This window comes from Sceloporus undulatus, chromosome 1 (genome assembly GCF_019175285.1).
Source record: "Sceloporus undulatus isolate JIND9_A2432 ecotype Alabama chromosome 1, SceUnd_v1.1, whole genome shotgun sequence".
In the NCBI taxonomy this organism is placed as follows: Eukaryota; Metazoa; Chordata; class Lepidosauria; order Squamata; family Phrynosomatidae; genus Sceloporus; species Sceloporus undulatus.
The window spans coordinates 190,265,294-190,286,951 of record NC_056522.1 but is presented as its reverse complement, the minus strand read 5'-3'; the positions used below and the strand labels follow the sequence as shown (position 1 = coordinate 190,286,951).

General features: G+C 40.1%; 1 protein-coding gene across 4 annotated transcripts in view; it reads right to left on the bottom strand.

Annotated features, from left to right (window-relative positions):
* Window positions 1-20,593, bottom strand: part of FLACC1 (flagellum associated containing coiled-coil domains 1) — a 36,191-nt gene extending 15,598 nt beyond the window's left edge. Inside the window, exons 1-10 of one of the 4 annotated variants that reach the window (XM_042475507.1) lie at window positions 20,455-20,593; window positions 17,805-17,930; window positions 14,593-14,650; window positions 12,035-12,174; window positions 10,530-10,550; window positions 7,664-7,757; window positions 6,536-6,597; window positions 5,403-5,500; window positions 3,227-3,279; window positions 1,755-1,854 (exon numbers count right to left, since the gene is read on the bottom strand). In XM_042475507.1, the coding sequence (XP_042331441.1) occupies window positions 1,755-1,854; window positions 3,227-3,279; window positions 5,403-5,500; window positions 6,536-6,597; window positions 7,664-7,757; window positions 10,530-10,550; window positions 12,035-12,174; window positions 14,593-14,650; window positions 17,805-17,908 (730 nt within the window). In that variant the 5' untranslated portion in view covers window positions 17,909-17,930; window positions 20,455-20,593. Of the gene's footprint in view, window positions 1-1,754; window positions 1,855-3,226; window positions 3,280-5,402; window positions 5,501-6,535; window positions 6,598-7,663; window positions 7,758-10,529; window positions 10,551-12,034; window positions 12,175-14,592; window positions 14,651-17,804; window positions 18,098-18,971; window positions 19,154-20,100; window positions 20,237-20,454 lie in introns of those variants that run through there. The other 3 variants (XM_042475514.1, XM_042475498.1, XM_042475489.1) reach the window with 3 other exon arrangements.
* Between the last annotated feature and the right edge of the window lie 1,065 nt (window positions 20,594-21,658).

Sequence of the window (21,658 nt, the reverse complement as noted above, 5' to 3'; positions counted from 1 at the left end):
AAACTATCTAATGTGTGGGATCAGCAGGCTTTCTCCCTTCTCCAGTGTGCCAGGGTTTGGCACCATATTTAAGTCTATTGGCTTCTACTTTGCCTTCTTGGAAACTTGCTTCAGCAAATGATTCACATTTTTGACTCTATGCTTAGGGGCCTCCTGTTCCTTCTCATAACCACAGCCTTCCTAAATCAGTCCATAATTTCAGCTCCTGTTCCCTTTATGGTGGCTTAATATTTAAGCTTAAGGCCTCAAGCAGATGGGGCAAAAGGAGCAGCTAGAGATTGCTTCCTGTTCAGTATGGGACTGCAGTAACCAGACGTTGCAGTCCCGAGGCCACTCACTGCTGTGGTCCACAACAGACCACTGGCAAGGATGGCTTCTTTTGTGTTCCTGTTTGGGCTGCCTTAGGCGGCTGCAGCACAACTACAACCACATCCAGGGGTGTGCGTCATCTGAACACCACGACCCCGGATTGGGTCAAAGTCGATGCTTTTGGTCCATCTGTTTCAGATCTATATCTTAATTTCTAGTTTGCACCCACAGTAGTTGTGCACTATTTTACAGAAAAAGAAAAAATGAAGATGACAACCTGAAAGATGATATCTCTATATATAAAACTATCTGGGACCTGAGATGCTCAGGACAGCCACTTTTTAAAAACTCTGCCATCTTCACAGGCACCATTAATGAGGACATGCGATAGGGAGGGTTTTCTTGGTGGCTGCCCCAGGCTCAGGATATCCCTTCCCATGGAGGCAAGAATAGCCCCCTATTTGCTATCCTTCTGTAGGGAGGCAAAGATTGTTTTATTCCCACAGGGTTTTGAGAACAGAATGTTTTAAAGAAAAACGTTTTTACTGTTTTAAATGTACTTTAAAAAAATACACCTTAACAGTGTTAATTATATGTTTTAAGTTGCTTTTAATCTTAACTTTAACTCCATTTTAATGTTGATCTCCTGTATTTTTAACTATACTCGTTTTAATTTGTGAGACACTTTGAGTGACAGTTTTGGGGAAAAGTTAGGGTGGAAAATAAAGAGGATGACAACAGAAAACAGCACCAGTAATAATAATGGCCAGCCCCCACCCAGATTTCTCAAATAAAATAAACAAATTAATGAGTAATTGCTCTGGTTAGGAGACAGCATACCCTTTAGTTGTTCCGATTTGGAAATCCTGAGTAATCATCTGTACTCCTGCTTTTCAGCTGCTTTTAAAATGTCCCAGTTCCTCTCTCCTCTCACCTTTGTCCTTTGCTAACTTCTATTGGTACAAACTGAGTTGCAAAAGTAGTATACTTTCAGTGATCTCAGCAAGGGGAGATGATAGGATAGGTTGGGTGAAGCTTTGCACTTTCTAGTAGGCTCAGGCCAAAGCAAACTGCTGCAGCCCCTCATAGCTTGTGTGCTCTTCCTCATTAATAACTTTTGCCATCTTGAACACACTCTGGGGTTGCTTAACCACACTCATCCCAGTTTTCATGTGTGAAATCTTGGAAAATATGAGATAGCAGGAATTAAAAGCTTCCCCCAACAGCACCTGATCCCTTTGGGAAACCAAAAAAAATTATCTGAATGAGTCAGCCAGACCAGAAATGCATGGAGTAAAAAATTCAAATAATTTATCATACTGCTTAAATAGATACAGCTCTGGCCTTGAATAAAAAATGAGATGCAGATAGCTGATGTTCAGATTGTACACACACACACATATAATACAAACAATATACAAAAGCAAGAATCCTCTTAAACTCACTTTGTTGTAACAGTGCCTTCTCTCGCTCAGTCCTCTCACTTTTTTTCCACTCTGCTTGCCTTCTCAGCCACTTTTCCTCCATTTCGTCAGAAATGCTGTCCTACAAAAAATGAGACACATAAGGAGATGTGAGCAGTTGCAACAATATAGATGGCAGTTCTAGCCTAAACCCAATAACTATTCCCAACTAGAGTAAACTCATGGGATTTGTGTGAGTGCTAACATGATTCTCAGCAACTGATTCAATAAATCTACCCTAGTTAAAACTGGCAATTGGATTTTGGCCTCTCGCTGTATCCCTTTCATTTGCAATTCTTTTATGTAGTTCAAAGAGAGACTGGTTATAGATCAAGAAGTGGAGAGGGAGTGTTTCTATCTAAAAAGTTAAAAGGACAGGGTCTGGGGTATGCCTTTCCTGAACCCAATCTCTCTGGAGCAGGTGCATAAAGCTAGGGCACATGGGATACTCTCTAAAAAGATGAATCATCCCGTTTAGCGTCTCAATGACATTACAGAATCTTTGAGGGTAACATTTTTATTCTTTTAACATTTTGTAATTTATTACATGTTACAAATATATTTTCTTGTTTTTGTGAACTGACTTGGCAGCTATGCTAGTGGGCAGTGTGTGTGTGTGTGTGTGTGTTCATATACGTGAAAGAAAGAAAGAGGTACATTCAGTTTTGGTATTTTCCATTAAGTTAACATTTTACATGATTAAGAGGGACCACAGTTAGTCTGTTGCTGCAAAACAAGCATACATGAAGTTTCTGAAACTGACTCCCTCTTCTGAATATACTCTTATCTTCTCCCAATCTGTAGCTTACCACCTGTTTATGGGGAGGGGGAAGGATGTATTAAGTTTGTAAGGAGTGGCAGTTTTGCATTTTCAAGGATTGGAAGACCCCTAAAGTACCTTTCCCCTTTAAAAAATGTAAACAGAAATGAATGTCCATCCACACTGAAGTTTCATTATTTAATTGGAGGTCTTTAAACTGAGGTTAGATGGCCATCTGCCAGGTGTGCTTTGATTGAGAGTTCCTGCATGGCAGAATGGGGTTGGACTGTCACTGGATGGCCCTTGTGGTCTCTTCCAACTCTACGATTCTATGATTCTATGATTGCCCATCCCTGATTTAAGTGTTTGATTTCTCTAAAGTAACTAAAAGTAATTTGTAATAAGTTATTAATATTACTATTAATGATTTCTGAAAAATAAAAATAATTTGAACTCTCTAATTAATAGGCTACACAAAACCTCATCCAGTAACATTCCTAGTCTTGGTGTCACCCAGTGCAGATGCCCTTAACAGCTTGCCCTGTCCCCCAGCTGGCGGCAGTACCCACCCACCCACAGTTGGATGAGGACCGAACTGGGTGTCACTCACCTCTCAGGTGTTACCCAGTCCAGTTCACATCCCTTGCACCCCCTAATGATCTCACTCAAATTTGGCTGATAAATTAAATCTCACCTGGTACACACGAAATGCATTCTTCAGATATTTGTATTCCTTCTGCATCCCAGCTAAAGGGGGAAAAATAGATACAGATACTCCAGATGCAACACTGAGCTAATAAATGGATTAAGCTTTTCTTTTTCATCTGTAGAATGAATAGGCTGATCTTTCAGCTACATTCTTGCCTTAGAAATTAAAAATTATCAGCATTTGTCAAAGTTTGGAACATAGCTCTCCCTTCTAAACATATTCTGTCTTCCAAGATCTACCCCACCAAAGTCTCAGACTACCATGTGTTTAGTAATTCCATGCACAGAAATGCCTGAGGCACATGTTCCAAGCAACACATGAGAATCTCTGTACTGATTAATGGTTATTGTTGACAAAATAAATCAATTTCGCCCACTGCACTACTAGAGTGGTGGGAATTGTACCTTTTGGAGGTACAGCTTACAGAATCTCCCAGGCCTTGTTGCCTGGGAGGGAGGTTCTAGGAATTATAGTCCAACATTTACCAACTAAAGCCTATTTAAATAATTGGTGGAACAGGTAACATAAAGATTATGGTGTCTGCTACCTCTATATAACCCATCTGCATTGTTTTTAATGTTGTTAAAGAATTCTGAAAAGTCAGCATTTATCATCATGGAAGACATAGATATTCATTCTCCTCAGCAAGGCCTGTTCTTCTGTATGTTTAATAATTTTAAAACTTATTTTTATTTTTTCTGTCATAGGGGTTAAGTTTTAGGCCTGTACATGTTTGGAATCTGCTTTTCACTGGCAAAACCACCCCTGAGAATTCCTTATCTATGAAATTCGTGGGGCCACCATAAATTGGCAGGTGACTTGAAGGCACATGCACACACATTATATCGTTCTTGCCTTTCTGTTCTTTGACAAGCTGGCAGTTTAGTGTTAAAATATCAGGATGTCCAAACTGGGGAGGGCCTCACTCTTACAAACCTTTCAGTCAAAGCAGACACAAATAATTAATTTGAACTCTCTCTTATCTCCCTGTCTTCTTTCAGTGCTCTTCTCACAGTTCTGTTATTTAAAGTCCCTCTTGTTTCTTTGGTTGATGTTCAGTACAGATATACTGAAACTTTTTTTCTTTTTAATTCTTCAACAATCTCTCAAATTCCTCCTTTGGTTGCCTATCAACTTTTTATCTGCTGTGCTTGTGGTCTTTGTCCTTTTCCTAATTTGAGCAAGACAGGAATTTTTACAAGAAGTCTTTTGGCCTTTTATTGCTTCCTCAACACTGTTATTTAGACCAGTTTGTTTCTTTTCTAATTTATGGTTGTGGTTGTTGTTGTGTGCCTACAAATAATTTCTGATTTATGGTGACACTATCGCAGGGTTTTCTGTGCAAGATTTGTTCAGAGATGGTTTGCCATTGACTTTAACTGAGGCTGAGAGTATTTGACCAAGGTCACCCAGTAGGTTTCAAGGCCAAGCGGCAATCGAACCTTGGTCTCCAAGAGTAGTAGTCCAACATTCAAATGCACTATGCTGGCTAAATTAGACTTTACTATAGTGAATTTATTCCGTGGACTTGTAGTGATTTGATCCTCATCAGTCCCATTTCAAGGAAACTGAATTAATTTCCTAATGTTTAAAGAAATATCTTAAGTTGAACATGACTGAGTAGGCAATTTCCTACTCACATGGACACTGAGGCCTGTTACAGACTGCCAAAATAAAGCTGCTTCGGGTCTCTTTGGAGGTATGCTGTTTAAATGATGCATGCATCCTAAGAATCCGGAAGCTGCACCAAAGCTGCACTCTAGTGCTTAGGAATGGAGTGTGGCTTTGGCGCAACCTCCGGACTCTTAGGACCCATGCGTCATTTAAATAGCATACCTCCAAAGAGACCCGATGCAACTTTATTTTGGCAGTCTGTCACAGGCCTGAATCTCCATTTCAACTAGGGATTGAAGGGGTGGAAGAATGTGGTTACTTAAACTCTCATCCCTCCCATCTGGCTCTTGTGTGTTTCCAAATGTGTGTTGGAAATGGTGTGAAATTTGGAATGGAGAAAAAAGTAAGCTGAGGAACAAGTAGGCATTTAATCTCCTTTTGCTGTTCTTTCACTTCCAGATAGCTTTTCCCAAAATGTATGTATGGTACAAAAAACACTATTGGGGTATGATTACACATCTTGTGTGTTACAGGCTCTGAACCATACTCAGCTTCTCTTGGGCAGTTGCCCTCTCGTTTCGCAACTCCCTCTTGTATTGCTCTTCCATGGCAGCCATTTCTGATGCATGAAAAGCTTGAATCTCCCTGCAAAGCAAAGGGGCAACAATAAGGCATTTTTGCACTAGCCTTCTGGTGGATATCACTATGTGTTTTTCTGTACAGTGGTCCCTCCACATTCGCTGGGGTAGTGGTGAAGGACCTCCATATATGTGGAATAACCACAAATAAAAAAACCTCTATTCTTTTTACCTGAGAGAACACCTCTCTAGGAATCTCCAGGACCTCCAATGCAATTTTATGACCAACATCTGCCAGAAGCTGTTTGAAGATCCACAAATGCATAAAGACGTGTTTTCTTTAGGATCTTCTAGGTTCTCCAGCACAACTCTATGGTCAACGTCTGGCAGAGCTGCGCTGGAGGACCTAGAGATTCCTAGAGAGAACATATTAATTAAAACTTCAAATAATCAACTCTGCAAAAGTCAAAGCTGCAAATGTGGAGAGCCAACTTTAATTCTAACAAAACTCATAATGGGGAATAGCCATTAGCAGCTTTGCTCAAGCAGATAGCACTTCCAATTGTCCAAGGAGATTACTACATGCAGCTTTTAAACTGCAATTGCACCAGGAGAAAAGCAGCTTTGGTGATACTTAACACACAATGACACCTACAGCCCGTAGATGCTCTGTCCCTGACCCATAGCTGTTGCGTAGCTTTTCAATGACAGGGGAAATCTGTCAATGACCTTATAATGACATGTCAATGACCTTGCTGGTATGAAATCTCACTGTCGGGACAGTTGTCCAATTGACAGTCTCATGATGTCAGTATCCCCTCCTCCCCATTGTCCCCTCTTCCCCTCTCTATTCCCTTATAGAGAGCCTGATTCCTTGGGGTTTCCTTTTCTTTCTTTTTTTTAAACCCTAACTCACAGTAACTCATAGTAGTAGAGTTCCAGAACTGCATGAAAAAAAAATACAGAATCCCATGCTACATACTTCATTGGCCATGCCGGCTGGGGAGGTGAATTCTAGGAGATGAATTCCAAAACAGAGTGCCACTGGTTGCAGACAGAATTGCAATATAAATATAAGCTTTGCACACAAGAATAGACATACCTTATTTTGCTCTCATGCTCCTCTTGCATTTCACTGCATTTTTCTGCCATCTCTTTTTCCAGCTAGGATGTGAAACAGAGACAACTCCTGTTATAAATGTTTGTTTGTTTGTTTATATATGCATACGTACATACATACATATATACATACTTAGTAAACCAGAGTAGTGTAGTGCTTTGAGTGCTGTACTACAGCTCTGGGGAGGAGGGTTCGATTCCCTGCTTGAGCATAAAAACCCACTGGGTGAATTTGGGCAAGTCATATGTTCTCAGTCTCAGGAGAAGGGAATGGGAAACCCCTGTGAGGAAACCTGCCAAGAAAACCCTATGATAGTTTGCCTTAGGGCCACCAGAAGCAAAAAAAATGATTTGGAGGTAGACAACAGCAACATATATTCAGATACACACACACACACACACCTCACCTGGCAAGGAACACAAAGTGGCTTATGAAAACTTTAAAACTAAGTCCAGCTAAAATCTTTTTTTTTACAAAAGTTAAAAACACACAATTAAACGACAACTATTTAAACAGCACTCGTTTAAAACAAAATAAGGCACATTTTTAAAAATTAAAAGATATAAAAATAAATGTACTGCACACCACATTCAAAACAGCCTTCTGCTTCCCTTTTGTACAGGTCTTTTCCGATTGATTTCAGGTAGTTTAATTACACATGGAGTATGTTGATGACACCAACAGCCTCTATACATCCAGATCCCAGTTCTTTATATTCATCTCAGGACACCATCTTCTTTGCTACAGAACAGAACTAACTTTTAAACAGGCCTGTAGCTAGGCCTTTAGGGGCCCTGGGGCAGAAAGTACATTCGGAGTCCCTATATTTTTTTAATGTTTTAAGGTTTATTATATGCCACAAAAACGTCAGTTCATTTTTAATTTTCTTGTATTCTCTTTGGGGGCCCCTTTGGCTGGGGGCCCTGGGGCAGTGCCCCAGTTGCCCCGGCCTAGCTATGGGCCTGCTTTTAAAACAAATTCATGACACCAAATACCAATTGTTTGTTTTGGAAGTTGTTATGACCTTTCCTTCCCAATGCATGGTTTCCCTCAAAGCACGGCAACATTCCAAAGATGCTAAGGGAGTGTGCCCTCACTGAATCCCCTCACCTGTTTGTGGGTCACCTGGTGATCTCGGCGCAATTGCTCCATCATTGCTGTAAGCTCAGAAATCTGCTCCACTAAGTCAGCAACAACATCCTCCCTGCAAGACATGAGTCCTAAACAGTGAAGTGCTGCAAGGACCACATAATACCACAAGGAACAATGGAGATCAAGGATTGCAATTAAAAGTCTTAATGGGATTGTTCCCTGAGCTATGGCCCATAAAAATGGAAGATGGGTGTAGTCTTGTCTGCCTGCCTCTTCTTACAAGTGACAAGCAGACAGAATTGTAAAAAATAAAAAAAAATCTGCCTATGTTCTCTGCTTCAGAAAAAGAGCAAGCATGGGGTAGTTTAATGCCTGTTAAATAAGTGAGGAGGAATTGCTGAAATTAAAGGCATACTTTCTTTGTGGATGCAGCATTTCCCCCTTCTTTTTTGTGTACTTGAAACACCCCTTAGTTTCTAAGAGAAATTTGTTTTCTGTTCTCTTCTTTAAGATGATCAGAGCTTAGTGGGACTCTGTGCTAGCAATATATAGACCTGCCAATCTTGGTTTCACATAGATTCTCATTTTTCCAATCAGTTTGCAATTTTTAAAAAGTCTGCATAAAAATTCATGTGCACGTTTGCATGAGTTTCTCCCTAATGTACCTTTTTTGGCAATTAAATTTCTTCATGTGATTTTGTACCTTACTTTCACAAATATATTTGTGTTCACACAGTTCTTTGCATTTTTGTGCATGTTTTTTAAACTGGAAAACTATTGCAGAATTTGGGAAATTGCACATATTTAATATATTAAATATAAGGTTTGCCATAAGTTGGAAGCTACTTGAAGGCACGTTACAACAACAACAAATATATATAAACACTGTATATATTTAAAAAGAACTGTTCAAATATTGGTTCAGGAGGTGGAAACTTGCTAAAATGTGAATCTAGCAAATTTCTCCCCTTCCCAAATTCAGATCAGCAAACCCTTGTATATTATGGGAAAGTAAATTTCTGCTGAACAGAGGATCTTTCCTGTCATTAAGAACAGTTTGCTAATGGAAGCACATACTTAGATAGTGGATTGTAACTTACTTATTGTCATCAAGCACAGGCTAGGCAGCCATCTGGATGCTGAGGTCATGAAATGGGAGTGGATTTCCTGTACTGAGCAAGGTGCTGAGCCCAGATTTTATTTATGTATTTTTATATTGCCTAACAAAGGGGCCTCTATGCTTACACTGGCATGAGAACATTCAGAAGATAGCGTAACTAGATCAATTCAGAACCATAAGAGGCCAAATTCAAAACTGTCTGCAGTAACAGGCTGGATCCCAGCAAACAAACATTGACATCAGAGATTAAGAAGCACTTTGGCCCTGCCCAAGGCTCATCACTGCTGGCAATGCTAGCTGCTTGATAAACTCAAAGAAGGTGGGATTCTCTTACAAATAATTTTAGCTAACCCAATATCAGCGCCTCTTCAATAAAGATTATATGTGAACACGGAAAAGAGCACTTCTAGGGCATCTAGGGATTTGGGTTTTCACCACTTATCCTGTGGAAAATTCAGAGTCATAACCATATTAGTCTGGAATATCTGTATGCAAAGGGCTATTGTAGCACCTTTGAGACTATGCAATAGAACAGGGGTAGGCAACCTGCGGCCTGCGGGCCGGATGCGGCCAGGCAAGGCCTTGGGACCGGCCCCAGCCTGGTCCTGCTGCCGATTGCCGCTGGGGCCTTTGGGGAGCAATTGTCTATAGGAGCCTCAGAAACATGCATTTATATTAACATTTTTTAAAAAAATCAGCAATTTTTTTCGCGTGTCCTCCATTTTTTTTAAAAAGTCTTCCATTTGAAAATTTTGTCCACATTTATCCTGGTTATTATTATATTTAATTTTTAAAAAAATTATTTAATTATTTATTTTTTGGCTTCGGCCCCCAGTTGTCTGAGGGACCAGCAACCCGGCCCCCGGCTCAAAAGGGTTGCCTACCCCTGCAATAGAAAGTGTAGTATAAGCTTTTGCAGCAATAGCAGCACCAGCTTCACTTATATACCACTTCATACTGCACTAAGCAGTCTCTAAGCGGTTTACAACTGTAAGCTAATTTCCCCCAACAAGCTGTGTACTTATTTTACCGGCCTTGGAAGGATGCTAGGCTGAGTCAACCCTGAGCCCCTGAATGGAATCAAACTCACAACCGTGTCGTTTGTGAGTGAGTGGCTGCTGTACAGGCATTTAACCATTGCACCACCAGGCTTTGTAGATTTGGAGGTAGACCATAGATGTAAGAAGATGCATCTGAGAAAGTGGACGAAGTCTATGAAAGCATATGCACAATTAGTCTCAAAGGTGCAACAAGATTCCTTTGCTTACGGAAAATGGTAGTCAGCAATAAGAATTCTGCTATGCCCTGCTGGAAGAGGTTTAGTTCAGGCTTAAGAATCCTAGTTGTTGATTAATTACAGGTCCTTTCCATTCTACCTTTTGCTATGCCTCTAGGGGAGCAAAACCACCTATGAACTGCCAAACTGTGACTAGGATTGGACAGTTACTATTCCCCAGAAAAGACAAACATGCGTCTGATAGATAGCAAGAAACAGAATGAGGGAGAGAGAAGCCAATAAGTGAACCAATTCCTCCCTTAATGGAGCTTCTGACTTTCCTCAGGGCAATTATTTTTCAATTGCCAGGGTAACAGGATGTTTATTGACTTAACTGGGCCACAATACATCAGGCCAAGCTCCTGTCAAAAGAGATCCTGGAAGTAGGGATCAAAGAACTATAGGAAGAGGCTGAGGGAGAGCAGGATATGTTTAAGAACTGTAATTCAAGGAAAGAAGTGGGGAGAGGAAGATCGGTACATACTTACGTTTCAGGCTTAGGCGGAGTGCTGTAAAGAGAGTTCAAGGAGGAAAGGAGGAGGGGAAGAGGAAGAAACAAAGAAACAGAGGCTGATTAGCACACCACTACCTCCTCTGGAAAAGTGTTGGCAAGAAAAACCTGTGAGACACTTGAAGGCATAACAACAAGGAGCAATACTCAACTAAACACTCTCATTTTACAAAGCTGTTTTGTTAAAAGACACGCCTGTATTCATTTACATGTATGTGTAATCTCAATTAATGTTGCCCAATCTGCAGTCACCCATCTGGAGACACAATTTATTATAGCACTTGTACCTTCTATGTTGGAACAAAGGTACAGCTCCAGACCAGGTGCAGCCGTGCTGGCAGCAAGGGTGTGCGATTTGTATTCCAAATATTAATTTTTCCAACTGTTGTTGTGCCCCCAAGTCGTGCTCTGTACAGACTCTAGGATCTGTGCAGAGTTTCTCAAGGTGCACTTTTGGCTATCTCCTTTGACAGAGTTAAACTGGATAATTCAAATGGTTTGCCATTGGCAGGTTTTAATGTTGAATTGATGATGTCTATAAGGTGCCATGTAAATTTATGGTGCTATAAAATAAACACTAATAATAATAATAATAATAATAATGACAACACTTTAAAAAAGCCATTAGCCACTGGCGACAGAAACTAGGATAACATCTTATTTACTAAGATAAGTGTTGCCCATCTTAAGCAGACACAGAGTTCTTGGCTATGGGATCTGCAAGACACAAGAAACACATCTCTATTTTTGGGTGGGTTTTTCAGACTATGCGACTGTGTTCTGGAAGAGTTTATTCCTGACATTTTGCCAGCATCTGTGACTGGCATCTTCAGAGAATGCTCCCATGCCAGCATTCTCCTAAGATGCCAGCCACAAATGCTGGCGAAACGTCAGAAATAAACCCTTCTAGAACATGGTCACATAACCCAAAAAATCCACAAAAATAATATGGATTCTGGCCATGGAAGCCTTCAAATTCACAAACACACCTATTGGTCTTTTTACCAACATCTGCAGGTTAAGTCTAAGCATACCAATGATAAAAAATGCTCACATAAAAATGTCAGAAGAGATTTGACAGCTGAATACGCTGTCTGAATTTAAAACAGCATTAAAGACCACTACTCTCTCTGCAGGTTTATCCTGATGATTTTTAAACAGTGAATTTTAAATGTTGAATTTTAGATGTGGATTGTTTTAATATGGGTACAGATAAAAAGCAGATAAAATCACAAATTACAAATATACAAAGCCACAAATCAACAATCATCAGTTACATATATCTAAAATTACAAATATATAAAATAATTTATTACAAAATATCTGCTGAAGTAAAATAAAAGTGATATGAACACCAGGTAAGACAAATGAAGGGAAAGACTACCTTATTCCATGAAACTTGTACAAATATATATATTTTAGCTGTTACTTTGAAGATAAAAGTGCAGAGGACTATACTCTGTGAGTAGTCATGTAGATTACCTGGGCACAACTAGTTTGGCAGGTTGTTCAGTTGGTTTTTTCCTTCCAAAAAATTCCTCTCCCAGAGTAACATCAATATGTTCTTTACTGCGAGACAAGGTAAAACCAGGAATTACCTCCTCTTCAAACTCTTTAGCTATCTGGGGTGAAAACAGAAGGCACTGAATTATAGAATCATGGATTATTATTTAGCGATTGTAAAGGTTTAAATATCATACAACTTTCTTAGTGGATAGAAAAAGTTTCCACCATAGCACTACTTTTTTTTGCAGTGGCAGGATTGTGTGCTTCTGTGAGGCAAGAGGCTATGCTAATGGCAGCAGTGCTGCTGGTGCAGTCTCCCATGTCAGATAGGCTTCTAAGAAAGGATCAAAATTAAATGTGCCAAATAGTTACTGGGCAGAAGCAAAAGCAGGGGGTAAAACTGGCACAGGACTCAGAAGGCGGCCCCATACTTTTCCACCCAGCTAGCAGAGCTATCAGACCCACAAAGCAGCCCCTTCCACCAGCAACCAGGAGACAACTTCTTAGGTGTCACCCAGTTGGTCCGCATCCTGGCACTCTCCTAGTGACGCCCCTGCATTGCAATACTTGATGTGAGACAGCTATAGTGGACAAGAATGAGATATTTTGAGTCAGATAATTACACAGTGTTTTACTCAGAAAAAAAAATCTAAGAAGAAATGGGGTGGCATTAATAACGAGAAGCGATGAAGCAAAAGCAATCAAATGATATAATGCAAAAGCCTGACCAAATAACTTCAGGAAGAGTTCAGGTAAAATGTATTTATTATTATTATTTATTTATTCCACTTCTATACCACCTTTCTCACAAAATGGGAGAAACCTATCAATATAATCATAATCCAAGTTTATGCTTCAAATACAGAGGCAGAAGAAGCAGACATTGAAAGAGTCTATGCTGGAGTCCAGGAGGAAACTGACCACACACCAAAACAAGGACTTCATGTTAATCATAGGTGATCGAAATGCCAAAATATGAAATAGAGAAAAATTAAAGATTGTAGGAAAATTTGCCTAGGATCAAGAAATGGATCAGGAGATTCTTTTTGCAAGTGACTGAATTTTGCAAGGCCTACCATTTGTTCATTGCAAACATTTGCTTCAAGCAACCAAAAAGCTGATTGGATACATGGACATTCACCTGTTGGCCAATATAGAAATCAAATTGATTACATGATTGGAAACATAACCAGAAGCAGAAGCTTTTTTCTTCCTACAAAAACAAGACCTGAAACAGATTTTGACACAGACCATGAATGGCTGAAATTAAAAAAAAAGTAGAGTAAAGCTAAAAATTCTAAACCAACCAACTAACCATTTTGCCAAAATGCAATCTAAAAAACATCCCCATATAATTAAAAATAACGTTCAAACATAGATTTTCACTATTAAGCCTAATTGACCAGGAGCCAGACGAACTCTATACTGAAGCCAGGGATATTGTCAGGAGGAAAGCAAAAAGACACTACAGTATCTGCAACCGAATGGAAAGGGAAGTCTCAATAGATGACAAATGAAACTCTTCAAGCAATTAAGGAAAGATGAGAAGCAAAAGCAAAAGGGGGCAGGAATAGGTCAAAACCCTGAATGAAACCGTTCAATGATTTGTGTGCAGGAACAAAGAGATCTACTGTACTATAATAATCAATGCAGAGAAACAGATGATGACAAGAACAAAAATAAAAGAACAAGAGACTGCTTGCACAAGATCTGGTAAATCAAAGGAAAATTTAAACCAAGAGTGAGGATGTTCTATGCCCAGAAGAGGAACACATTAGATCCGCAAATAAAAATAAAAAGCTGATGGAAACAATACATGGAAGAACTATATGAAAGAGATTAAAGGATGACAGATTAATTCCAGGAAGAACCATTTGAAGATGAACCTCCAATTTGAGTAGGTGAAATGAAAGTTACATTCAGGGCACTTGGGAGAAATAATTCACCGGGAACAGATGGCATACCAATAGAACCACTTCCACTCAAATGGCAAAATGCTGGACTTCATAATGCAGTATATATTGGACTTCCCTTGATCATCCTTCAAAGCTGCACATGGTTTTGTGTGCAACACAATACTGAAATCTACCTCTTTGATTAGTTACCTGCAGATTCCACAAGTGTCCTGAGATTTTTAGTGGGAACACAAGAAAGGAAATTGGTGAGACTCTCTTCTCCTGTTCTGTTATTAGGAGTCACTTTGTAGTTAGCAGACATCTACTGGTGTGTGTGTTAGGATTTAAAACATCTTCATCAACCAGAAAAAGAATAAAGCTGGCCTATCTTGATGAACATCAGAACTGATAATGAACTATGTGATGGCAACAGAGATCTCAGTCTTTGAATTGAGAAACTTTCATGCCCATGTTCATTCAACAAGCAGTTTTTCTGCTTCACATCTCCAATGCAAAATCAGGATTAACATTCGTATTTCAGAAGTCTAAGGATGAGGGAAACAAATCACTATATAATTCCTTACTGCCCACTGCAAATGTTACACTGACAATGGTGCAGGTTCAAAATATTCTACTCACATCTTGAGGCTCCCTGCTTCTTAAAGGCTGTACATAAGTCCTGGGTCTAAATCTCACTCTGGAAGAAAAGGATATGGCTATGTAAAGCACAGACACATACGCACGCATGCACACATAGGCCCATACACCTGCCTTTGCTGAGTCTATCAAAAACCTGATTCAAGCATTTTATGGCCAAATTCAGTGGTGTCACCAGACTTAATTACAGTCGTGCAGGGCAGGGCTGCTGAGAGGTGAGGGAGACAGTGGCCTGCTACCCCACTTCTCACACCTCATTGCTTCATCATCAGCCAAGCTCCTTCCCCAGGGAGAGAGCCAGACCAGTGACAATGCCAGGAGGGGTGCACATGCCCCTGCGCTGCAATGGGAGGAGGACTGGTGCAATCCATATGCCCTGCACCTACTCAGTGGTGCCACTGTCCAAACTATTTATTTTTCAAATTTCCTTCAGAAGATAATGCATAGAAGAGATTAAGATAAAGGTAGTCCCTTGTCATAAATGTCTAGTTGTAACCGACTGTAGGGATGGTGCTCATGTCTGTTCCAAGATGAAGAGCTAGTGTTGTTCGAGGACTGCTCCAGTGATCATGTGGCCAGCATGACTGCACCAAACACTGCCACCTTGCCACAAAAGTATATACTTGCATTTGCATGCTTTTGAACTGCTAGGTTGGCAGAAGCTGGGGACTAGTGACAGGAGCTCACCCCATCATGTGGCACTCTGGCCTCGAACTCCCAACCTTCTGATCTTCTGATCATCAGAATTAGCATCTTAACCACTAAGCCACCACATCCCCTATAGAAGAGATAAACTAAAATAAAACAGGAAAATGGGAAACATCTTATCAGATATAAATAATATTCAGCTCCTTTGGAGATTATCACATGCCGCTTTTAAACCGCCACATACACTCATCTATAAATCGAGAAATTTATGCCCAAAAATTGACCCCAAAATGGTAGGTTGGCATATATGGGTCAATATGGTAATATCAGTGATGGCAGCTTATTCAGTATCAAACATACACTCATACACCTTCCCCTTAATTTTCCCTCTGTGCCTGGGAATGGGCTGCTGGAAACAGAGAGAGTGCAAGGTGATATTTATTTCTATGGGAGCAACAGCTGATCCAGTCACAAACACACACACACACACTTTCCTTCTGTGCCTGGGAATGGACATGAGCAGGGGTAGGCAACCTGCGACCCGCGGGCCGGATGTGGCCCGGCGAAGCCTTGGGACCGGGCCCAGCCCGGTCCTGCTGCCGATTGCCGCTAGGGCCTTTAGCCTCTCGCACGCAGGGGCAAGGGGGGCAATTGTCTATAGACGCCTCAGAAACATGCATTTATATTAACATTTTTTTAAAAAAATCAGCAAAATTTTTTGCATGTCCTCCACTTTTTTAAAAAAAGTGTCCACCATTTGAAAATGTTGTCCTACATTTGTCCCAGTTTATTTATTTAATTTTTTTAAAAAAATTATTTAATTATTTATTTTTTGGCTTCGGCCCCCCAGTTGTCTGAAGGACAGCAACCTGGCCCCCGGCTCAAAAAGGTTGCCTACCCCCAGACATGAGGAATCTCAAAGTTTTACCCTCAACTTAACCAAGGGTCATACCAAAATCCATAACTTTGGCCCCAAACCTTCCCCTTGATTTACACATGAGATTGACTTATAGTCAAGTATATATGTTAAATTGGTTTTGCAAGTTAGTAAATAATTGTGTATGTATGTGTATGTTCGTGTGCATACCATTAAGTTACATATCAATTTATGGCAGCTCTATGAATTCCACTGTTTTATCTCAGGCAAGAAATACTCACAGATGGTTTTGCCAATGTCTTCCCCTACCTCACCTGGTATTCCTTGGTGGTCTTCCATCCAAGTGCTAACCAAGTGCAGGACTGATCCTGCTTAGCTTCCAAGAGCAGACAGGATCTAGTACCTTTAAGGTATTTAGATCTCGGATAGCTAATGGTACCCTTTTCATAATAATTTGAACTCTTTAGGGGGTGGGAATATCTACCACCTATCTTCAGCCTTTCTTTTCATTTGGTTTTATTTATTTCTGGAGTTGAACTGTAGAACAGGCTTGGTAAAAAGTTCATATAAAAAAGATTAATTTATATGGGGTTTAAGCAATTTTTGCTTTGCATCCAGATGTAAGTTGAACTAGCAATACTTTGAGATCTAATTATGACCTGTAGAATTCTTCAAAGCTGAGGTGTAGTACTACCATCACGACATGTTTTCTTTTCTTCCACAGACTATTATGGCTGATATATTATATGTAGTTGAATCTATTATGAATCCTCCCTGCCCACTTTCATTTAAAAAGGGTTTTACACAATTTTGCTTTGCACCTGATCTCAGGGATCTCTCCCAAGATGGATGTTTCTTTGGTTGACTGGTATTTTTTTTATTTCTACTTTTATTATTTTATATCACCACTTTTTCTTCTAAGACACTTCAAAAATTTATTGGAGAAGCCCTATAGAAGTCCTTAAAGAACCAAGTAAGTGTACTCATTACATATATTTTACACCAACATACTACATCAAGTGTGTAATATTTATTTCCATAAATAAATAGCAAAAGTGTGTGTGGGGGGGGGTCAAGTAGGTAAATTCACTCTCCACGCCTTTTTGTTTGCCCTCCCCTGCAACCATTACTCAGTATTTCATAGTAACTGGTATGAAGATTTGACACTACACTGTTCTCCCTGCTTTTTCCCCCAAGGGGAGTGACTGTCCCATTTGTCATTATTTTAAAAGAGGCTTTCCTCATAGCTTGGAAAGTGGAACATTAGAATTAACATGTTAGCATTATGTTAATCTGTCAGCACTGACATTTTTATGGACATAATTTGCTATTAACTTGTTAAATTGGGGAGGGGAGTCAGATTACTAAAATAGCCAAGTGCAGGGTTGATAACAAGTTCCTAAAAACCTAAATCTTAATATTAAATTAAATTTTAATATTAAATCTTAATTATTAAATTATATAATTGTTACAAAGTTTAATTAATTAGTTTTAAATGAATAAATCAAGCTCTCAACTTTTTATACATCTGCAAAATTTGAGGTTATCTCACGAACCCCCAATTCCTCCCTCTCATTTCTGTATCCCCACTTCACTGTTGTCCTGGGGAAGAGAGTGATCTTACTGCCCACACACACTTCCCTTAAATGTTTCCACACTTTCTACTTACTTGGGCCTCTGATTTAACTCGCCTGCTTTGGATTTTAACAGATCTTTACATCCTATCTTCCAAGGATCCCAACAAGGGCAGTACAAGAACTGGGGCTGGGACATGGCTGCCGATCTCAAAAGAACCCTGAAAGTGGAAAGAGAAAGCATCAGAATTCAAAGACAGGCACAGATGTGAAAATGTGTTTCAAGCATAAGATGCTAGGATGTGCTTCAAAAGGAAAAACAATGGTTCCTTGGTATCCACTGAGGTCTGGTTCTAGGACTCTCTGTAGATACCAAAATCCATGGATGTTGAAGTCCCATTAAATACAGTTGATAGTAAAATGGTGTCCTTTATATAAAATACCAAAATCAAGTTTGCTTTTTGGAATGTATATATTTTTAAAATACTTTTGAGCCGTGGATGCTTGGATCTAAGGATAAAGAATCCATGGATACGGAGTAAAGGGCTCTTTCACAATACATACAGTGGTTTGGTTCTTTCCAGGACCCTCTGTGGATACCAAAATCCATGGATGCTCAAATCACGTCTTATACAATGGAATAGTAAAATGGTGTTCCTTATATAAAATGACAAAATCATTTCCTAAAATATTTCAAAGCCGTGGATGCTGGGATCCATGGGTAAAAAAATCTGTGGATACTGAGGGCCGACTGTACTTATGGCCCTGTGATTCCACTTTAACTCTCATGGCTGTCTCCTATGGCATCCTCTTGGGATTTTTTCAAAGGAACCTGAGGAGAATTCTCTGACTGAGGATCCTAAATGCCCCTCTCTTCAGCCAATCCCAGGTTTCCAAAGGAAATTGCCATAGCAGATGAAGCGGAATCATAGTGCTATAAGTGTGTAGTGTGAACAGGCTCCAGGTGTTTCTTGAAGCTAGAACAGTCTTGGGGATCCTGAATGCCTATGAGGAACAAAACATTTGCTATTGGCATGGAGGAGATAGCTCAGAGTAAACTGAAGGCAGGCTTATCATGGGTTTTTCCTGGCACGATTTGCTCAGAGGAAGTTTGCCATTGCCATCCTCTGAGGCTGAGAGAGTGTGACTTGCCCAAAGCTACCCAGTGGGTTTCATGGCCGAGCGAGGAATCAAACCCTAGTCTCCATAGGTGTGGTCCAATACTAAAACCACAATGCCACGCTGATTCTCAGAAAAATTACCTGATAAGAGAAGGATGATATTTGAAGATTGTACGGCTGCAGTCACATATCCAGTGAATAAGCCTCACTGAGCTCAGAATAATGAAGTATAGGATTGCTAATTAAGGAACAGCCACCCAAGAGGCCAAGGAAAACAGTTACCACAGCAGCAGACTTAAGGCCACTGTTTGGTCCAAGGCATTTTGGTGCCTCAAGTGAAAAACAAGATGGTGGCCTTCCCATAATTCCCTGTACAGAAACTGGCCAGAGTGGCAGTTGGCCATAATGAACCGGCCTTGGGAAGCTCATGGCAAGTTGTGTGAGTCTGCGCTGTGTGCCTTCAAGTCGTTTCTGACTTATGGTGACCGTAAAGCCAAACTATCATGGGGTTTTCTTGGCAAGATTTGTTCAGAGGGCGTTTGCCATGGCCTTCCCTTGAGGCTAGGAAAGTGTGACTTATTATCCGTGGTCCCCCAGTGGATTTCATGGCCAAATTGAACCCAACCCTGGTCTCCAAAGTGGTAGCCCAGTGCTCAAACCATTATGTCATGCTGGGTTTCCAGGGCAAGTTGACCATAATATAAATTGCTGTGGCAACTGGAGATGACTCATGTATCTCTAATGACTGTATAAATTCTGGAGATCAGGGTTCAAATCCCAGCACGGCCATGTAAACCCACTGGGTGACCTTGGGCCAGTCACACATCTCAGCTTCAGAGGATGGCCTCCTCTGAACAAATCTTACCAAGAAAAGCCCATGTTAGGGGTGACTTATGTGACTTGAAGGCACACAACAACAACAATAGAAGTGGTATGAAAAGGGACCTTGTGGCACTTTTGAGACTCATTGAAAGAAAGAAGCTGGGAGCAGTTTTTATTTGTTTGTTTGTTAATTTATTTCAATGAGTCTCAAAGCTGCTGCAAGGTCCCTTTGCGTCATGATTTTCCAGACTATTAGTGCTAGGTCTTTGTATAGAAGTGGGAATTTCAGGAGGTGCTGCTTGCCACTTGGTTGCATGACAAGCAACAAGTGGTGAAATTCCCTCTTCTACACAACCATTGAAGGCACGGGAGTTGTCTCTACTTTTCAGTTTGATAACCCTATTCCCCAGCACCCCGCAATACTCTTCCCTCCCCCAGCATATGTTACCTCAGGCTTTACTCTTGCCAAATGGAAGAGCTAACTCTGACGATGTTCTTTCGTGTTTATGGAGATTTTTCCATTGTGCCTCACTGAGGCAGTTTGCCATAACTGAGCCAAGCTCAGTCCATGGTTTGCATCCTTCTGGACCCTATTGCATTCTATCCCACTTCCACAACTGTATAAACATACTTTATTCCTGAGGTCTTAATACCACTCAATACTATGTCTCTGGAGACCAGGGTTCGGTTCCCAGTTCAGCCGTGATACCCACAGCATGGCATATTGGTTTGAGCATTGGGCTACAACTCTGGAGTACAGGTTGTTATCTGAGCAGGTGACTTTGTGCATATATGCACTTACCACTGGTGTCAGGACCAAGGAGACACTTGCAGTTATAAGGAGAGAGGCTCTTTGGCTGCTCTGCCTGCCCAAATATCTTGGGCCAGACCTGTAAAACCAATTGAGAAAAACCTCCAGGCTGACAGGTCTTACTGCTTTGTGACTGTTTCCATCCTGTGTATTTAACCTGAAATCATTGTAGGTGGCTTTCTTTCTTGCCATGGAAACAAGTCTGTCTCCCTCCATTCTATTTTTAAAGGCATAGTGTGCACAAATTCATTGGATTCCACCATCTGTCAGTAATAGTATAAATTGTGTTTGAACCGATATATTACGGGCAAAAAATATAGTGTAGCAATGCTAAACTTGCTAAACTTTATATTTATGGGGAATATTTTCAAGCTGTGTATGGTTGAATCTGTGGATAAAGAATACTGTATTCATTGAATCATCAGAGGGTAAAACTAGAGGAATCTTTGTTTAAAATGGGCATAAGAGTCCTTGGGAGTTTGAGGGACTTCTCCAACTTTCAAATTAACTGAACAAACCTGTCACCGGTCAGTTTTTATGTGATTTGTCATAACACACACCACCAATTGTTTGTCCCTTTATACAGTGGGTCCTTGGTATCTGCTGGGGTTTGGTTCCAGGACAATTAAAAAAGTGGTTCAAAATTGATTTTAGAATGTCTTTATTCATAAAAGAGCTGGCTTTCGGTCATAGGAGCTGTACAAAATCACTCAACTCTTAGATTTTTTTAAAAATTAACATTTGTCCATCAACCCAAACGACTAATTAAAAAATAAATTCATTTCAAAAGTTAATTTACCAAAATTATCTATTGAAAATAAAGTTTTTCTAAATAAACCTAAAAAACCCCTACACTTGGTCATCAATTTTTTAAAAAAACAACAATAAAATTCCAGGCTTGGATGGCCTTTGTGGAAATAACCCTTTTGAAGAAATTCTTTCTCCATTACCATTGTCCTTATTTAATTCATTTATATTTAGGGGCCAGGAATTCCATGTATGCTCAAGTCCCATTAAATACAGCGGCATAGTGAAATGGTGTCCCTTGTATAAATTGCAAAGTTTTGATTTTGGGAATTTATATGTTTTTATATTTTTTGGGAATACAGTATGGCAATACTCAATTCCATAATGTTGTTGGAAGAACAAACATCTTTCTGTTTGTACTGACCTAAGAAATAAAAGGAAAGCAAGT